Source organism: Antrostomus carolinensis, unplaced genomic scaffold (genome assembly GCF_000700745.2).
Source record: "Antrostomus carolinensis isolate BGI_N321 unplaced genomic scaffold, ASM70074v2 scaffold28947, whole genome shotgun sequence".
Taxonomy (NCBI): domain Eukaryota; kingdom Metazoa; phylum Chordata; class Aves; order Caprimulgiformes; family Caprimulgidae; genus Antrostomus; species Antrostomus carolinensis.
The window spans coordinates 327-19,967 of record NW_010327074.1 but is presented as its reverse complement, the minus strand read 5'-3'; the positions used below and the strand labels follow the sequence as shown (position 1 = coordinate 19,967).

The following is a 19,641-nucleotide window of genomic DNA, read 5'->3' as shown; positions in this document are numbered from 1 at the left end:
TGCTGACTGTAAGACAGGGCAGTTCTTTTCTGCATCTGGAACTGTACAGTAATTCTTGAATATATTTCCTCCACATATTCTAGGTTACAAGATGGAAGAAGTGCTGAATTGCTCACATTAATTCATTTGCCAGTTTAGCCTGGCAATATCTTCTATTTAAACAGCCAAAGCTTCGGAATTAACATGGACTGTCTAGAAACCTTAATAAAATAAAGAGTTTTGTGAAGAAGCGGTCTAGGAGAGCAAAAAAGTGAAGCCCTTTGTACAGAAAAAGGACAGGAATCTGCAAAATGTTCCTTCACGCGAATGGAGAGCTACATGGTCTCCTGATGTCACCCAGGGTTTGGATGTTAGAGCACAGGTCTGTTTCTTAAGTTTAGACTGCCAGTGCCTGTGCTTTCCTTGTCAGAGTGGATTGTTCAAGGAACAGCTAATCAGCAGTTTCCTTCTGTCCTTTTAAAAGCAGAGAATACTCTTTAGTTCCTCATATTAAGAAACTAGCTGCTCTAATTTTTCTGGAGAAAATAATTTTAGGAGATAAGATACAGATCTAGCTAAATTAACTTAATTAAAGAAAATGCAAATCCAGTAGAATGAAAGTGTGGATTCTACTTGCTGCAAGCACAAAAATCTCTCCAAGAGTCTGGATATGACAAATAATGACAATAATTGTACAGCTAAAATATTAGAAATATCTTCTATGAGAATACTGAATGAAAACAGAGACTATTTGGTTTTAATTTGGCTTACCTACTACAAGTAGGAAGACAAGCCTAAATATCATGGGCTGATATCCAGCACATTGAAACTACTTCAGAGCTTACTCTTAATCCAGTTAATTATTTTGCTATTCTCCATTCAATTAATTATCAGATTAAAGTTCTTATGTAATATGTAAAAAAGATTGCTGCAGAGTTTGCTTTAGAAGAAAGCATAGCAAGATTAAAATCTGCAGAATTCCAAGTTAAAAGACATGTACGTGTATATCCCACAAGAAGATGGGATATATTACCTGAGGTCTGGAAGACTACTACAAATTTTTACCGTAGGAATAGTTTAGGATTGTACCAATAAATACCATTGTTTGGATTTTGTGCTTAGATTTTCCAGCATTGTTATATTTATCAAAACCTATGATTTTTTAAAATTATTATTATTATTATTACAGATGTTGATTGTAACTGCTTTTTGTGGTATTTCAGGCTTCCTGTGATCTACTCTGAAAAAAAAAAACCTCTTTTGTTTTACAACCTGTGCTCAGCAATCCCTTTATGCTGCAGAGGATGGTGACATGGCTTTTCTGTTGTCTGCACCACTTTCTTTCTGCAAAGGTCTGTTCATTGTGTCAGTTGTACTTTACGTGTGGTGGCAATATGCCTGTCATCTCATAGAAAGCAGGTGCATTTGGAGAGATGACAGCTTTCTCAGAACTCAGTTATTTAATTAACTCATTTATAACTAGATTATTTGAAAAAGCCATACCATCTGTTTAGCAATCCAAATCTTGCTTGTGTGCTAAGCAATGCTTATTAAACTCTCTGTATCCTTTCTATTTAGTTGCATTCTGTTTCACTAGAAGCAATTGGAAAGTTGCTAGACTCAAATTAGAAGTGAAAAGATCCAGGTTCCATTTTTAACTTTTCAAATGATTTACCTAATTTCACCTTGAGCAACTGTGCTGCATCTTAGTTTCTGTTGCCTATTTATAAAAAGATATTTAAATAACTGACATTTATAGAAGGAGGGGAAAAGCTACTTAGTGATAAACAGTTTAATCATTGTGATAATTTAACAGCTTTGTTCTACAAGCTACTTGGTAATGTGGATAGAAAAACAGTACAAACAATTATATATTATCAGTTAGGGTTTCTAAACACATTGCACTGTTTACATTCCATTAACATTTGTCAGATTCAGATTTACTCCCAATGGTTTTAACTGTGTATGTCCAGACACTCGGAGAGAATACATGCAAAATTTGAATGCTTTCTAGTGGCTTTCATGAATAATCCTTGATTTTATAAAAAAATAGTTTACTCATCCTGTCACCAATGGCAACATTACTAATTAGTTAAATAAGGACAGAAAGCTGTCATTTGTGTGTCATAGATACATAGCAGAGATCACTAAGCTGTTAAATAAAGACAAAAAAAAGAAAAAGATAGCTCGCAAATTTCTCTTAAAAATCTTTTAAATTACATCTTTCTCTTAAAAATCTGGATTTGCATTTCTTTTCCATTCATATGATATTTGAAATTACTGGAGGAAAATATTTATTTTGAATGGACCTTCTTGTCATCATCCAAGAGGGTGGGAGGCATACTGTTAGCTGATGGACAGTAATGATGAATACATTGTGCATCAGTGAGGTCATCTGAAGACTGTGACAAGAAAGGTGTCAGACGACCTTATCTCAGTCACTCCTAAATATTTACACTCTGGGGCATACACCAAGCCTGCATCTAGCTGCTGGTAAACATCAGGGTATCCTAGGTGCCCAGAGGATTTATTATTGTAATTCTGAGGTCACTGTGATGAGTCATCAATTGATGACTTTTTAATAGAACAGAATAGAATCATTTAGGTTGGAAAAGACCCTTAAGATCTTTGCGTCCAACCATTAACTATCACTGCCAAATCCACCACTAAACCATATCCCTACAGCACCACGTCTACATGTCTTTTACATTCCTCCAGGAAAGGTGACTCTGTATGATCAAGGAGGGAAGCTTGCATTTGGCAAGGCATTCTCACACAACTCGCCACAGCTCAGGCAAAACAGCATGAAGTCCTTACAGTAAACTTGCTCCAGCCTTACAGATGTGAGAGCCGTCTCCCTCAGCATCTATTTTACTCATTAGAATTCAGTAATTTTTAAAACACCAAAGCCTTAGAGGCAACATCATTTATTAAGCTTATGTCAGTGGTCAGTTTCTGTGAATTTAATCTATACTTCAGAATCGTAGCTTTCCACCCATGCTGATTTGTCTTACTCTTGGGATGTACATGTGTGAGTACGTGTATCAGAGGGAGGGACGGAGTGAGGGAGAAGAGAAAGCAAAGGAGAAACCTCTGAACACACAAAACAAGGTAAATCGGTAAAGCCATCTGCCTGAGTCTGCAGTGTTTGGAAAGCGGGGTGTATGAACTGCTCCTGCTCATTATCATTGAGGGAAGTAGATAAAAATATTCAGGATATTTAAAAAATATTAACTATTAATTTTTTAATTGCTGAACATTTTTAGGTGCATTGACATAACAAATTTCTTCACAGTGGTTGATACTAGTAAACGGGGTTCAACAGGCAGCCATTGCTATAAATAACTTCTTGTAAGAAATGTAAAAGCTTCTCATCCTTTCACTCACTCTCTGGTGCTCACAAGTGATGTTTCCTTATTTCTGCAAAAAGGCTCACAGTGTTTCTTAAATATCAAAATAAAAACACTTCTTGCTTTCCTTAAGTGCAAAATGCACCATCAGGCCCCTTGCAGCTTTTTAAATCTCCAGACAGATGCAAAGCTAATGTATGCCGTTAAGTTACTATCAGCCTTAAAACCCTGAAACGCTGAAGTGTTAGTATCTAGACCCTTGTGTCAAGATGAATGAAAAACAAATTAACTTATGACTCAGCAGACCTTTCTGAAGGATTGTGTTTGTTATTATATATAGTTGCAAGGGCAAAAATAAGCTGTTTTCCCATAAAAGCTGAAACATTTTAATCTTGACGGTTGCCAGAATTTCTAGCCTTAATGAACTAGTTACTGATGCTGTTCTTTGGCATTTATATTTTATTATAATCTGATTGTTTCTGTAGTACACAGCTCTGGGCATTGTTGGCAGGAAGGTACAAGGGGGATTGGCAAATTTAGAAGTTAACAGCACACAGGGTTATATGAAGCTTTCATCTTTGTCCTTTATCCCCCACCTGTCTCCTTCTAAAGATTTGTTTTCCCTATGAATCCAACAGGTTCTCAGAAACTCCTGACCTGTCACAGTAATTGATTTGTTGAGTGTGCCCCTTTGACCATGTGGTAGGGCCATGAGTCTCCAGGTATAACCCTGCCCAATTTTATTCAAGGAATTTAATCAGTTACTCAAGAAATACATTAATCTTCACCATTCACTGACAACAGTGCACATCACATCTGTGAACTCTGACATCTAGATTTTGGAGAGTAGCAGTCCCATGGTTGCTTCCCTGATGCTAAAATCAGTGGAAGGTGACCCTGCTCATGGCAGGGGGGTTGGAACTAGATGGTTTTTAAGGTCCCCTCCAACCCAAAGCATTTTATGATTCTATGAAAATGCACTGCTCTGATTTATTAGCTTCTTGTTTTTTTCTTTTTTTAATGTATCATAGCTCAATGAAAGTGCTTAGATCAGCAGCTGTAGAGAGTAAAGCCCTGAATTTATCCCTACAGTCAATGATAGTACAGCAAGCTGCCTGCCAGTTTGCTATTCAGTGAGAAAGCCACATATTTGGCCGCCTCCTGCATGATAAGGACTAAGAATACTGACAAGCCTCAGAAAGTAATTGTTGGGCATGAAGATTATTACCATCCTTCTCAGTATCAAAACTGCACTGCATTCATTTCTGTAACCCAGTGCACAGTTTGAGTACACTCACTGGAACAAGATTAGACTCTACTGCTTTCTTCTCGGTAACAAATGTTGACCTGAGTGGTCCATTCATCTGGGACGGTGGGGCATCTGTCTCTACTACACAGTGTTTATTATTTGCTTGGTCATAATTACAGCATACCGGCTTTCCTCTCCTTAAAACTAGTTAAATACAAGGCGAAAAACCCCACAAGCTGTCCAGTTTCAATTTTACATTTACAACCAAGTACAACATGAAATTGCATAGTTCATAAGAAAACTTCAAAGAGCTGTTGCTGCTAGTTTTTTTTACAGATTCCTTTTAAAATAAGGAATGTCTTGTATGAGTGTACAATTACACTCAAGAAAGCAGAAATCCAGATACGTTAAATTCTTACACAAAGCATACATTATTTACTATGTGCTTTACAAAAATAAGCAAGTTGAATTTCTCCTTTGTATTTGGATTTGCCAAAATTAGGAGGGCTTCTAAGAGCATCTCAGCTTTAAAATAATCACTTTCTAGGAACGAAAAAGCACAAGAGCAGTCTGAGTGATAATTTTTTTTATCAAATCTGGTTCTCAGTTCTGTTCTTTAGCTGTTACATGTTTAAGCTGTTTCACTTTATATTTGCCTTGATTTTCTGTTCTTAGTTTCTCTGTTTTCATATCTGTTCTACAGTTTTCTCTTAGATGGTATTTAGACAGATAAGATTTCCAGAATTACCCACTAGTAACAGTCTGCAGAAGCCTTGAACTTGTTTCTTTTGCTCTCTGGAGATGGAGTGTGGATGGGAAAGAAATATATTCCATTTATTTTTTCTAACAATAAATTCATAGCAAACTTGATCTGATCTGATTGTCAATTACTAATTCATTGTCTTTCCTAGTAGTAAATATCCCTGTCAGTAAGACTTCCATCACACGTTAATACGTATGGATCATGCCAAAAATCTTCATTTTATAAAATGGGAACCCTAACTTCACGAAGAACAACAGATACATAATACATTCACCATGGCTTGCTTTCTGAAACACTTTTTTTAAAAAAAGTCAGTGTGAACATTACAGTGCATCTGGCTCGTCATCTGAGAAGGATCAATGCCTGAAAGCCGTCTTTATTTCCCTTTATGTCAACAGCTCCCTCCAAAAAGGAAAATCAGGCTATTTAATCAGTTTAAGATACTAGTTGTTTGTGATTCAGGAAGAATAATGTGTAACAAGTCCAGGACAATCAGTTAACATGAAGAAGTCCTAAACATCTCATTAGGTTCATTAAGGTCAAGATAAGTAACAAGTTTCCCCTTTATCCATATAGTCTATGCAGGCAACTTTCCTGAAGTCCCTTATGAGGCTTCAACACTTGTGGCAACCTTTTTATGATCTACCAGTGTACAGAAAGCAAATGAATTCTGGCTCTTCCTTAAATGTAAAGCAAAGATTGTAAATACTGAACCACTGTGATGTGCCAAACTCCTGTAATGTAAGCTTAGAGTAGTTTATTCCGAAAAGGAAGCCAATTAAATAATTGACCTAATCTCCATTTGAAGCAATCTGACTTTAAAGAGAAGCTTGCACTTCTATTCTACATAAATTGCTCAAAGTAATATTGCCTTATTTCTTACATATTTATTTCCCAAAAAACAAAATGAAGAAATTAAGGTTCAAAAATAGACAGATAATTTTTTTAGGTTATTCAAAATCAGAAAGGCTAATGGTTTACACTGGGCTTAAGAAAATTAAAGTAGCCAACTGCTAGATGAAAATCAGTGCTTCCAATAGAAAAGAAAATGGAAATTTGAAAGAAAAATATGTTATATAGATTTGTTCTAGAACTATGTGAGCAACACAACTCCTATTAATCATTATGGCTAGTTCTGTGAAAATATTTTTTCATCATATTACATCATATTCGTCACATTATAGATGAGTGTGTGTGTATATATTTACATATACATCTTTAGATATGAATGTGAAATTTAAATTTTGCTAAAGCTCAAACAGCCCTTTAAACCCTTTAGTGTGTCTGTCCACATCTCCCATGGTCCTTTAAAGTCATTTTAATTCTGTATAAAAGAAAGTAATTTAATGAAACAATTGGGTAAGTACATTTTGTTGCTGTTGTTTTTCCCTTGGAAAGATTGTGCCCTAAAGAGGATCAAAATTAAAAGGAATTTTTAAAAAATTTGCAGAAAATGTTGCTACTTCAGTACTATTTTTTAGAACATATCTCTGTAACTATTGTTTTGAGGACTTTGGTACAATATTACTCTACAGTTTTATACAAGCGGGAAATGAAATGTTTCTCTGTGATTTCTTTTAGTACTCTCAAATGCTTCTTTACTATTTATTGCAACTTACTAGGCTTTCAAGGACTACAATGGAATTTAAAGCTTATAGGTGTGGTTCAAATAAGCTGTTTGCTCTTCTTCCGTAACCTGGGGACTTCCTGATACAGGCTATGTATTGCAGAAATAAATGGCAAGTTCTCTTCATTATTATTCATACGGTCATAACATTCAAGATTAATGTGTGCTCTGACGGCTTATTCATGAAAATATTCACAGATCTTGAAAGTTTCATACATCTTAGCACACATAATTTGTCCAAAAATTTCTGCTAGAAAGCGTTTGCCAAAAGTGACTAGTCACTTTTCTGTGGGTAGATGAGAAGTTAAATTCTTCAATAACCCTGTGAACTACTATTTTCCATCCCCTAAAAAAACAGGATAAACATTTGCAAATTATTAATTAGCAACTCAGTTCACTTTGTGAATGAACCTACAAGAAAACTCTAAAGTGTGTCATATTACTTATTACAAGCAAATAATTAATCTGATTCATTTAACATATCCCAAGAAGTAGGAGAGAAAGTGGATGGGTGGAAGTATGTATTCCAGCTCTTGACTACAGTCATGGGAACTGTAACTCTTACAAAGCACAGCTACTCAGATTTTGCACTGTAAAGGACCTAACAGATCTGATGGTCATATGAATTTGCAGTATAAATGAACACCCCAACAATTTCTTTCCCATTCAGCATATCACCAGCTTCCCCTTTTAGCTAACAAGCTGTGTTTCTCAAATGCCAAATGGCTTTTAGAAAATTTCATATTTGTTTGCTCCAGCTACATTTCCTGTCCTGCAAATGTAGCGCCCTGATTCTGCCTCACAGGATGCAATATGAAGGAAGCCGTTCAAGCCATCTCCATGTCATGTTACACAGAGCATACGTGACAATCTGGCTTAAAACTGGTGTCCTTTCTTCTGTTGTTATTATTTATGCGTTTTCCCCAGAATATACTATGTCATATTTTACACTGGCTATCACACGACTAAACGTATACAGTAATTTTGCATATTGTATCAGTTGTGTGAAGTATGTATTCAAAGAGAATATGGTAACAACCAAAAAGAACCAAGTCTGAGGCGTGGGAACCTGGGTAAAACTTAGTACAGTTGAGCATATGCAGTGTGGTGGTTTCACCCTTTTGGTTTGCAGCAAATGACATGACAAATTTTATTTTCTACTATGCTTTCTTTGTATCCATGTTTCCTGTGAAACAGAAGCTTTAGTTTTCACAAGGGAAACATCATAATTCTTTGTCAGTCGATACTACTGCAAGATGTCAGAAAGAAAAGTGGAAGTCCTTGAACATATGACTCCTCTCAACTGCGTCTTTAAGAATACCAGCTCACTCAGCCGTCTGATCAGTAAAGACATTTTTTGTCACTTACAAACTCTAGCAGAATATTATATGTCAGCTAAGTTGTCAAGGAAATTTGCATTAATGCAGACTAAATATTTCAAGAGGAAATAGATGTGCAAACAAGAAGAAATTCTTCTTAGAACAAGTTTAAGTTACTTGATTACAGATGTTAAGCTTTATCATAGAGACTGATCAGTTTACTTCAGCAAGTACACTTTTGCGTGTTGTGCTCACATACAATTTTGCTTGCAATTAATACACAATCTCAATATGAAGTACTTTACCTGAATTACAAACAAAACATTCTGCTTATGTAAGTTTTCTTCTTCATAAGAAAAAATAAAACCTTTCTGCTGATACAAAATTAAAAAAGAATAATTTGCTATGTTTTAATACCTTTCTTCCTGTTTATGAATGTCCATGAACAATTTGCTTTGAATTTTTTTTTGCCTTAAGCTCTAATTTTGTGATCTAACCAATAAGCTATTATGTCAGTCTTGTGTCAGTTTTGAATTATATTACAGCAATTGCTGCTGCAAAAATATTCTTAGCAAACAAATCTCTCTTGCTCATGCACTTTTTGTTGTGAGTATGGCCATTTAGGAATTCTAATTTCATACTGAAATTGTGCTATGGAATTTATGTACCTTTAAACCAATTGATGATTATGTTGATGAAGACCTAGGATTATATTTCAGTGATCTAGTTCATTTATGAAACCTAGTTAATTTTAAGCAATACCTGGAAAAAAATTACACAAATTTGTAACCCAGGCAAAGCAGATGAAGAGAAAGCGTACACTGAGAAACTGGAATTTGTAACACTATTTAGGAATAAAAATATACGCAAGTCACTCAGAGGGTTAGAACAGTGTCTTAACCAACAGAAGAGCTTTACACACCCTAAGGCCTACCTATAGGACATAGAACACATAACTTGAAAAAAATATAGTCACTAAAAGCTAGTAACAGCCTCAAATACCGGTAAAGCCCAGTTATAAACACATTTTTAGATCATGGAAAATGTTATAACTATATGAAACCCTGATGCTGATCTCACTTAGGCCTGTTTTGTTGGTCCACATTCATAACTTTCAGTGTCAGACAGGTAAGAGCTGGAGTATTTATGTGTAATAAAATTAATATAATCTGAGATTCACTCCCTTGGTGTTTTCAGCTGCCTTACTTTAAAGAATTTACCAGAAAGTTTCTAAACACAGTATTAAGCATAATTAACTCTGTTCAGGAATATTTCAGTGAAGAATATATTAGCTGAGAATTACTCCTTTGTCTCAGGAGTCTTTGCAAAGAGACACCTTTCATCCTGAACAAGTGCCAGCTATGTTAATTAAGAAAAACTTGTGAAGCACAAAAGAAACTACACTGCAATATTAGGTTAAAACTGCTTCAGTAAGTACTTCAGATAATTCATCCAAACAACACTTATCCTCTGGAAAAGTTAGGGTATTAAACTTCTAGGTTTGAAAAAATTTGCTCTTACGCTCTTGCAGTACAATTACTGAGCTGAATTTTGGCTAACCCTCCATAGATGTATTTACATGGAAGAAAGACAATTCAGATTTCCAAAAGCACAGCTAGGATATAAGCAATAGGCACTGATATTTCCATTGTTTTTCAAGAAGTTAGATGTCTAACCACTTCATATTCCTTAAAATCTTCCCGTGAGCAACAAGAACTTAATGAAGGGAGGAACTTTTTTTTCCTCTGGAAATAACAGCTTGAAATTATCATTGCATTTGGATTGAATCATATTCAGAAAGATTGTCTGGTCTGACCCAATGCCCTAAAGTTTAGTAACATGATTATTCAGAACAAGTTAATTTTATCATTTTCTATTTGACTGCACTGTTGAATTGAATGCCTTTCAGAATTTGTTGGGTTTTAAATCAGAAAAGATTGCTTGTATATTACTAAAAATACCTCTATTGCAAGATTTTTTACATTGCTAAGATTTATTTCACTTCTTACTAGTCAAATTTCACTTAATAGACCAATCTGTGTATTACAATAATTCTGGAATATCTGAATACTTATCTTATTAAAAAGAGAAGAGTAAAGAAGCATCAAGAAGAAAGCTTGTTTTATTTCAATACAAACTTGCTAAAAGAATTCTCACAGTTAAGATGTTTGGTAAAAATCTTTCAGCTTCAAGTTAAAACAGATCACAGCCAGTTTGTTGGGGAAGGAGTTCATGTGATAACCAACAACTTGATGAAGCAGAGGAAATCACTGGCAGCAGATGAGTACTGCTATCATATGGGAATACAGATGAACAGTCTTAGAAAAACTGAGACATCTGGAAAGATGGAGTGAAAATTATACAGAAAATACAATATGTAACAGTACAAATGGCTAATGTAAAAGCAGCTCCAGGATGCAGAAAAAAATCTATTCATTTGGGACTGCACTCACCCCAGCTATTCATACTGGATCTGCCCAGTTGCTGAAAATTGCCAGCTAGGTGTGCAGTATCTGAAAATTACTGTCCAATGAAAGGAAACAGTTTAGCCCCACTGTCTGTCATAGAAATAAGGCAGATACATGATTGTCCCTTTTCCATCCACAGTAACAAAAATTTCACACAAAAAATAGTTCTTAAGGAGTCAGAAAGAAGTAAAACCAAGATGATGAAAAGTAATCTCTTCTTATTCTGCAACTTGGCAAGTTACCTGAACTGTTTATTACCCAGCTTCTCGGAAAGTAAGCTGTGAGATAAGGGTTCTCAGTGTTACGTCATTAAATGCAGATGTATATTATTAAAGCCCTTCAAACTCTCCAAATGAAAAGTAGTTCATATTGCTCATGTATTTTTTTTCTTTATTATGTCAGTTCTCTAGATGACTGTGTCCTCTGCTAAAGTCATCCTTAAGGTAGGGGACTGTTGGTCTACCTTTCACATTGTTCCTCACCTTCACACATCCTTGGCATTGGGCAGTCTCCAGTTCTCACCTTATAGTCTGGCTGGTTCTGACAGCTCCCAGTTTCTCATTTCTTTCAATTCTGGACCATTTACTTGAATCAGTTCTTTGAAAAAGTGCCCTTTTTGCAGACCTCTGCTGTATTTCTTCCTTCTCCTCCAAGGAATCCAAGACAAATTGTTTTATTCTGAAGGTCTTCTTTCACTACTGCATCCCAGTTCCTCTGCTGTTTAATCAAACGGAGAGGTTGTGCTCTGCCTCCACTGCCAGACTTGTTTACCAGTAGATATTCCAAAAATATCAAGAACGACCATTCTACTTTCTCCCAAATTGCCTTTTATGCATGGGAGGAATTTCTTTAATTAATTTTAGCTCTGAAACTCTGCTATAATTCCAAACAGCTGGTGTGCTGTCCTCACTGTTAATGAGCTTTGTCTTCATATGACTGGGAGAAGGACAGAAAGAGCCATGCTGGCTAAAATTGTTTAAAATTGGTTTTCAGCACACAAAATAAACTGGACAGCTCCTGTGTGAAACTGATTGTAGTGTCACCACTCCCTCTGCAGAAATTTAATTTGTCTGGCTAGCGAGAATGAGACCTGCAGCAGGGGCAGAAGGTATTGGCTTTTCCACTTTTTTGAAAAATCTTCTTTTTTTTTTTTTTTTCCTAAAGTGACTGAGCCTGTTTCATCCGAATTGTCATTCTTAAATAATTGTCCTAGTAGGAGCAGTACATTTCAACCTCATGCCATCCTTTGAAAATTTAGGCTGGCTGTTAGCTAGAGAGATGCAGCCTGACATGCTGAACCTACACACAGTGTGAAAAATTGCTTTGATCAGATTGTGTTTATAATTCAAGGCAGTAAAATAGAATTCTTACTAATTTTGTTTAAGGCATGATGTATTGTGTAATCCACAGAGAAACTCATTTCAAAAACACTGTAACCATAAAAACAGCTGGTCCACTGAGTCATTTTCTCAATGTGCAACTTAAAACAAAGCAAAACAGAGAAAAAGCCTCTCCCAGTTGTAACTTATTTGTGTCAATATGGTTATGGAGTAGGATAATGCTAGGAATGGGGGCAGGGGGGGAAGAAAACTCATCTCCGCATTCCTTTTATACCAGAAGTTTGGAAACAGAAAAAAAGAGCCTTTGGAGTTAAAAATCAGAAAAAACCTCATGTTTGAAGAGATACTGGTACCTAAACTAAATGATGAGCAACAAGACTTGTATTGACAGTCAAAAATAATTAGCAAAGATAAGAATGAGTCTAAGATTAGAAGGAAGGGATTTAAAGTAATGAAACAAGATACTTCAGTTGAATAACTAAAAACCATTCATGCCACAGATGTGCATGTGTGCATATGTTCATGGCTGTGTAAGTATAGTACAGTAAAGGAAGTGGAGGAAACCGCACTACATAGAAGGAAAATAAGGAAAAAACAAAATGTATCTCAGGCACTGCTGTTTTGCCAGCAGAAAGCTGAGTGAACAAGTGAACAGCTCTTTTCATATTTAGAATGACCCTTCAGCCCACCCAGCCTTTGGAGGGAAAATATAAACAGTTATATCAAGATGAGCCTTATACTAATTTCCAGACAAGGTTAGGTTTGGTTTGTTTTGGTTTTTTTCCTTAGGGGGGATAAAAATAGAGTAGAACATTTAATATGTTTCTGTTATATGACTGTTGCAGGGACCAGAATTTAATTTTGTAGATCTGCAATGCAGTGATGTTTACATCCCGTATTGTATGCCTTGGAGATGCAGAAGTCCAAGAGCACAAAGATGACACATGCATGTGTTTTTCTTGTTTGCAGATATCTCAATAAGCTTGCTATCCTTAGTTGTCACAGCCTGTGGTCTTGCTCTGTTTGGTGTCTCTCTGTTCGTGTCCTGGAAGCTTTGTTGGATCCCTTGGCGAGAGCGTGGTCTGCCGTTTGGGAACAAAGACAACAAACAAGAATCACTGAACTACACAGATACAGAGACCAATGACCATGACTACAGTGAGGATTATCTGGGTCAGCCTACAGCCTATCCGGAGTCCTCCATGAAGATCAGCCACACCTCCCCTGATATTCCATTAGATGCTCAGGCGGGCACAAAGGAGAACTGTGTACACAATGTGCGAATGCATCGTCAGGTCACTGAACCAACCTCTTCTGCTCGGTCAGTAACTCCAATTTCTCTCTGATATTAATGAATAGAGATACAGTCAAAAGAACACAGCTTGATTATCCAGTACAGTGATCTATTAAAAAGGCATAATTTACTTGCCATGTTCTCTAAAAAAAAACAAAACCAAACCACAAAAATTATTCTTTGAGGTGCACAAACCTCTTTAGCTTAAAAGGACAGGATCACAATGCTATTCCACTCTTCTATCAACTCCTGTCTCATTCGTGCCTCTCCCTCAGAAGCTGGACAACACAGAGCACTGTGTGTCCGTTAAAGCACCAGAACAGCCTAGATTTAGCTTGTAAAGTATATTCATTTGCACTTAGCACCGATGCTGAACACTCAGTAATATCTCCTCAAAGATTTTTAAAACAGCCAAAGAAGAAAAGTAGGGCAAGCTAATGAAACATTTGCAAGAGTTAGAAACAGGATTAAAAATCATAGATTTTAGCCACAACCACGACTGTGGGGCGAAAAGTGACTGAACAAGAGTCAGTGAGGTCTCCAGGGGAACTGGAGAACCAATACAGAAGGGAAGAGGAAAGAGGGAGGGTGAGAGTGTGCAGGGGCAGATGATAAAAGGATTATGTTTCACACCATCAGAAAAAGGATCAGCATGTGAAAAGCCAGTACATTTCTGAGTCAAAGCAGATGCACTTCAGCTGGAGAAGGTACAGCACTAGCCCAGTTGCTCTTTGCCTGCCTCCTTTCTGGTCATCTGGGAGAATGAGCTTAGCCAAAGCTTGCCTGCAGGCACACCTGAACATGGGTAAGATGAAAGCAGCTAGCAGCCAGTTCAGTAGTTGCCAGTTGTCCAAAACGTGTCTCAGAAAGAATTTGAGAAGTCCCCAGAATAGCATTAATGCCATGCAGCAAAATGTCCAAGTGCTCTTCCTTAGATTAGTATAAGAATGGCCCGAGCTCATTTTGTTGTAGGAATCTATGAGGAAGTCAAAGCCATAATTACGGATACCCAAGCTTGCACTCTACCACATGCAAGGTTCAATTCCAACTCCGGACTAATCGTCCAGAAGTACAGTACAGGGCTGGTGCTGCTTTGTTTTCAAACTGCTGGGAAATAAGCACGTCACGAGATTCATTAACAACAGGAGATTCCTTTCTGACATCTAACACCAAGAGCTCTCATGTTTCTGTGATATTGTGAAAGCACTGAGTCAGATACAGGCTTCCTCTGTTGCACCAGGGCAGCAAAATTCTGATACTTAATCAAATGACAAATGCCCAGTATCACCACAGCATAGTCATCTCAGAACCAGCAGCAGCAATCCCAGTCTGTAAGAGAACTTGCCTCAGTGTCCTGAGTGCATGGACGTATCTTCACTCCTGTGAATACCTGTAGATCTTTCTTCTGGCAACTGTTCCCAGTCTGTCTCTCTCCAGTGGGTGTCATAGTGGCTCTCTGTCCATAAGGGCATGACTTATCCAGGTCTCACTCCTGCCCCATGCTGTTTGCTATGTGCTTTGCTCTTTACCCCTCTTTCATTGTCCCATACTGTGGCCCAGGTCTTCTCCAGAAGACTCATTTCACTGAGCAGGAGGGGCCCATCTTCCTTGTACTGCATTCTTCATTTGTTCCCCTTTGTCTCTACTGCTTTCTGGCATAGCTGGGTAGCCAGCTGCAGCTTTCCTGGGTGGCCACAGAGAGCAGGCACCTGCCCCTGCCACAATCCTGGCTAAGCTGTCTCTCCAGTGGCCTCCTTTCTATTCCTCCCCAGGGTATTCTGCATTTCCTACTGTGATGAGGAGCTTAAGGTTTGAACAATAAAAATATTTTTTTGTGACATGCTAATATTTTATCATGGAAATGACAGATGTATAGCTATAAAATTATGTCTTTATTATGCAACAAGAGAAAAAAATTAGGATAGTCTATAAGAGGCTCTTTCTGTTTTAAGCATCCATAAACATATTTACTAGCAGTGAATGAACAATGATAGCAGGAACTATTGCTGATTACATTCAACATAAATAGCTTTGGACTAATCCTGTGCTAGCATTTTCCACATTTTCTGTGTTCAACCACAGCTCATGGTACTCCAATACACTGAATGATTGCTGCATATGAAGAGGGAAAAAAAAAAAAAAGGAATCCAACTCATATAGGATTAGAATTTTACCTAATCCAACTTTCACATCCCACTACCCCAAAAGGTTTGCAAATTTGATTTCTGTTATCATCTCATGAAGTGGAAATTTCAATCAGAATAACTGAGTGACTCTAGGTAATACCTTTCACTGGACCGAAGCTAAAGGCAACTTTCTCTCCTCAGAGTAATGAAACTAAGGGAGCTTTTCAGCCAAAGTACCACAGAGCTTATTACATTGGGTATGAGAAAAAAAGAACAAAACAATTGTTGGGGTGATCAACAAACCATTTCAGACCACACCTCACTTGTAAATGAAGTAGTCGTAGAGATCAACAAGTAATTAAAATGCAGAGATGTCAGGAAGCATCCTTCTTTGTCCAGCTTTATCTTAAAACCAGCAATCAGCAAGCTCGGCTGGCATAATAGGCTGGATCCTGCTGCCATTTATATAGTGTAACTCATTTCACAGGCATTAATCCAAAGGAATCAGTTGAAACTGGTAACTGATAAGAACAGCTACAGTTCTCACCATATCACATTATACTTGCCAGTAAGGCAGATGCCATGAATTTGCATTTGTTACTTTCTTCAGCCAGGTTTGGAGAGTGCATACCGCTATCTTGAGACACAGGAACAGAAAATTATGTGATATTAGCAGTGTAATGCTGGAGGTGAGCTCTCAGAGTTGTTTGGTATCATGCTTTATCACTTCATGTGAGTAAAAATCTGACCCTGGTGTACATTATAAAAATACGTGAAATGAGAACAGGATTTTTAGTGTGTGTGCACAGATTCTTATCATATTCAACACATTCTGTTTTAATTCTTTCATTTTCACTTAAGGCATAATTCAATCCGAAGACAGCTCAACCTCTCCAACCCTGACTTCAACATCCAGCAGGTTCAGAAACAGGAGCAACTGACAGGGATTGGCCGCATTAAACCAGAGCTATATAAACAGAGATCAGTGGACACAGATGATGGCCGGAGGAGTAACACCAAGGCATGTGGAAAACTGAACTTTATTCTGAAATATGATTGTGATTTAGAGCAGCTGATAGTGAAGATACACAAGGCCATCAACCTGCCGGCAAAGGACTTCTCTGGAACTTCAGATCCATATGTGAAAATATATCTGCTTCCTGATAGGAAAACAAAACACCAGACTAAAGTGCACAGAAAGACCCTAAATCCAGTATTTGATGAAGTTTTTCTATTTACTGTCCCATACAATGATCTGAATGCAAGGAAACTCCATTTCTCTGTGTATGACTTTGACAGATTCTCCAGGCATGACTTGATTGGCCAAGTGATTGTGGATAATTTTTTAGATTTGGCAGATTTTCCCAGGGAATGTAATATTTGGAAGGATATTGAATATGTCACCAATGTAAGTATTATTTTTTTTCTTTTTGAGATTTGTTTGTTTGTTTGTTTTGGATTTTATTTCCTTTAAATTATAATCTGATTATAATTGAAATTGTGTGGTAAATTTATGAAGGAAAACTCTGATTCTCAAGCTTTGACCTTAATCCAAGGAAATTGACAGTACGTTTTCAGTCCTTGTTTCTTGTTCTGTGGATATATTAAAGAATGTCTTATGTAGGAGATAGTGGGTTTAGTCATTGCCCTGCTGATAGGATAGAAAAGCTGGAGAATGTTTTTCTCTTAATCTTACTTAATCTAAAATTTACTTAAGGAAATACTGCTTTTAGTATTTTGCCTGTCTTTCTGTGTTTTGCATGATTTGACACATAAATTACAGCATACTAATCAGCCAGAAGTGCAGATTCAAGATTTCTTATGTAGTGATCCTCAGTCCTTCAAAAGACTATATTCTCATAAAGTGAGATAACACCACATCTATAATCCAGGCAAACAGAGTTCCGACAGTGCTGTTCCATGAAAGCAATGAAACACACTGAGTTGGTTTAACTCTTTCTTTGGCATCCCGTTGTCACACAGGGAAATGGGAAACTTAGAAGTCTTTATTTCTGTTATCCCAAAGTCTCTGGTATCACATTATACGCAGGAATTCAATTAGTGATTAGGTATAAAACCACAAAAATCACTTTTGGAAAAGAAAGAGCTTTCTTCTGAAAGGATGAGCCAACCTCCTGGTAATGCCATTAGAAATTAATCACGCGCTTCCTGTGGAAAACAGACTTTCAATGAGAATAATACATTACAGAAATCCACAAAGGTGAAGCTACTAGTGCCAGGAGTCTGCAAGTACTTCATTTGCTGTGTCAAACCATATGTAAATGGAGTGCACATTTTAGAGTCAGATAAACCAAAGATCATTAAATGTAAGTTTGTTAGACCTCTGTTCAGGAAAGCGTTTAAGTATATATTTAGCTGGGTGTAAGAAGCCATTGAAAAGTTAAGGATGTTCTGAGACAAATACTTGCCAGAATTTAGACCCTCACCTTATACCTCTGTGGCCTGGTAGCATGCTGTATTATAGACCAAAGGGATTAAATCCCATTTTTTTTGTTTGGAATTTATTTTTGAAAATTGATTTGTCCTTGTTTTAAGGTGATTTCTCAGTGTCCTTAGTCAGTGTTACACGTCCGTGTGTGGAACGTGCTGTGCACCCGCTGCACAAACCTCTTCCACGCCAGGATGGAACTGCAGCAACAGCATTAGCAGTTTCCTCACTCGAGGTACAGGCAGGACACGGACACTCAGTGTCAGAGAAGGATGAACCTGCCTTTTCTATGAAAAGTTACTGCTCTTCAACCACGAGGGAAAAGTAAGAATCTGACAGAGCAGATGACAGTCATTCCAAGTGAAAGCTGCCTTCGTACAGCATTAAGTGTTCCAGGCTCAACTTTTCAGTTTTACAATCAACTGAAAGCTGAATGCACACGCACACTGGAGTTACTTTGATATATACTAGTCTTTTTTCCAGGCCTTCATTTAGGCAAAGATTGGCTCTGGTATTTTCTTTTTAATCACTTCCCTTTCCAAATATCAAAAGCGATGCAGCATATAGTTTGTCTTCAGATTTTCTGTAATCTCTGAAATTAAATTCGGTACTGGAACATGAGTCATTTATTAATTCCTACTAATATTAATTCCTGTGTGAAGTGTAACCCTGTTCATCCATACAGAACACATGACCTGCCACCCAGACTTGTCACTGGGTTTTCAGCTAACAGAGACCTTCTCAAAGCAAATGACTCATCGTACATAGGAGACACAATCCAATTTTGGGTAATGTGAGTTCTGAGATATGAGTATAAGATAAATGAAAGTGTGGAGTACTCAGCTTACTAACTAACATTTCCAAAATTTCAAAGGTTAGAAGTTACTCCATAAAGTCATGATAAACCCTCCAAGCATCATTTAAGAAACCAAGCTACAGCACATTTTCTTGTCTGTGTAGCTTAGATATCTCACAGATTGACAGTAGAAGCTGAATCCTGCAGGCTACCCAGTGAAGCTGTTGAAGTGAATACTCCTGTGGCTGCACTCCAAACCAGCCCCGCAGGCAGTATTAGTGAACCTCTGAAATAAATTTTAGCAAAGTTGTGAGCACCACTGGACAGTTTATAGTTGAAAACAGAAACTGCATCAACTGTAGCAGCTTTTCAGTCATTTTATCTTTTAATGTCTTGCTGTTTAAAATAATAATAATTGCAAAACAGAAAAATACTGGGCAGACTTACTGAAGGAAATTCTCTTGATGTAGATGATCAGATAGTGCACCACAGGAAGGATGAACCAAGGTAATATACTAGAATAAGGAAGGTCCACAAAACTAAACAAGTTTGGCATACTTCTGAAGAGTACATTCATTTTATTTCCATGTGCAACTTACTACACTGCATAACCAGCAATCCCAAAGGCCTTTACTTTACATTCTCCATTTTATTATGTTCTAATCCAATTTGACACAGTAATATAAAAGAATGTATCAAATTCTTCTCTGCCCAGCAAAATGACCTACTTCAAGTGAGCACTGCAGATTATGCCTGAAATGTCAGCTTTACAGCAAACAATGCCATTATATTGAACTATTATGCCATGTGCTTGCTTCTGTTTTCTAATAACACTGGAAGATTTTTTTTATCCCAAACTAACAGTTTTAATTTTTTGGACT

At 37.1% G+C, this 19,641-nt stretch overlaps 1 protein-coding gene across 1 annotated transcript; it reads left to right on the top strand.

The window, feature by feature from the left end:
• Window positions 1–11,838: 11,838 nt before the first annotated feature.
• Window positions 11,839–18,199, top strand: LOC104519830 (synaptotagmin-9; the record flags this gene model as incomplete). Its single annotated transcript, XM_010171801.1, has 4 exons — window positions 11,839–11,863; window positions 13,065–13,416; window positions 16,377–16,927; window positions 18,072–18,199. Coding segments are annotated over exons 1-4 (1,056 nt in total), but the record flags the coding sequence as incomplete, so codon positions are not given.
• Window positions 18,200–19,641: the final 1,442 nt, after the last annotated feature.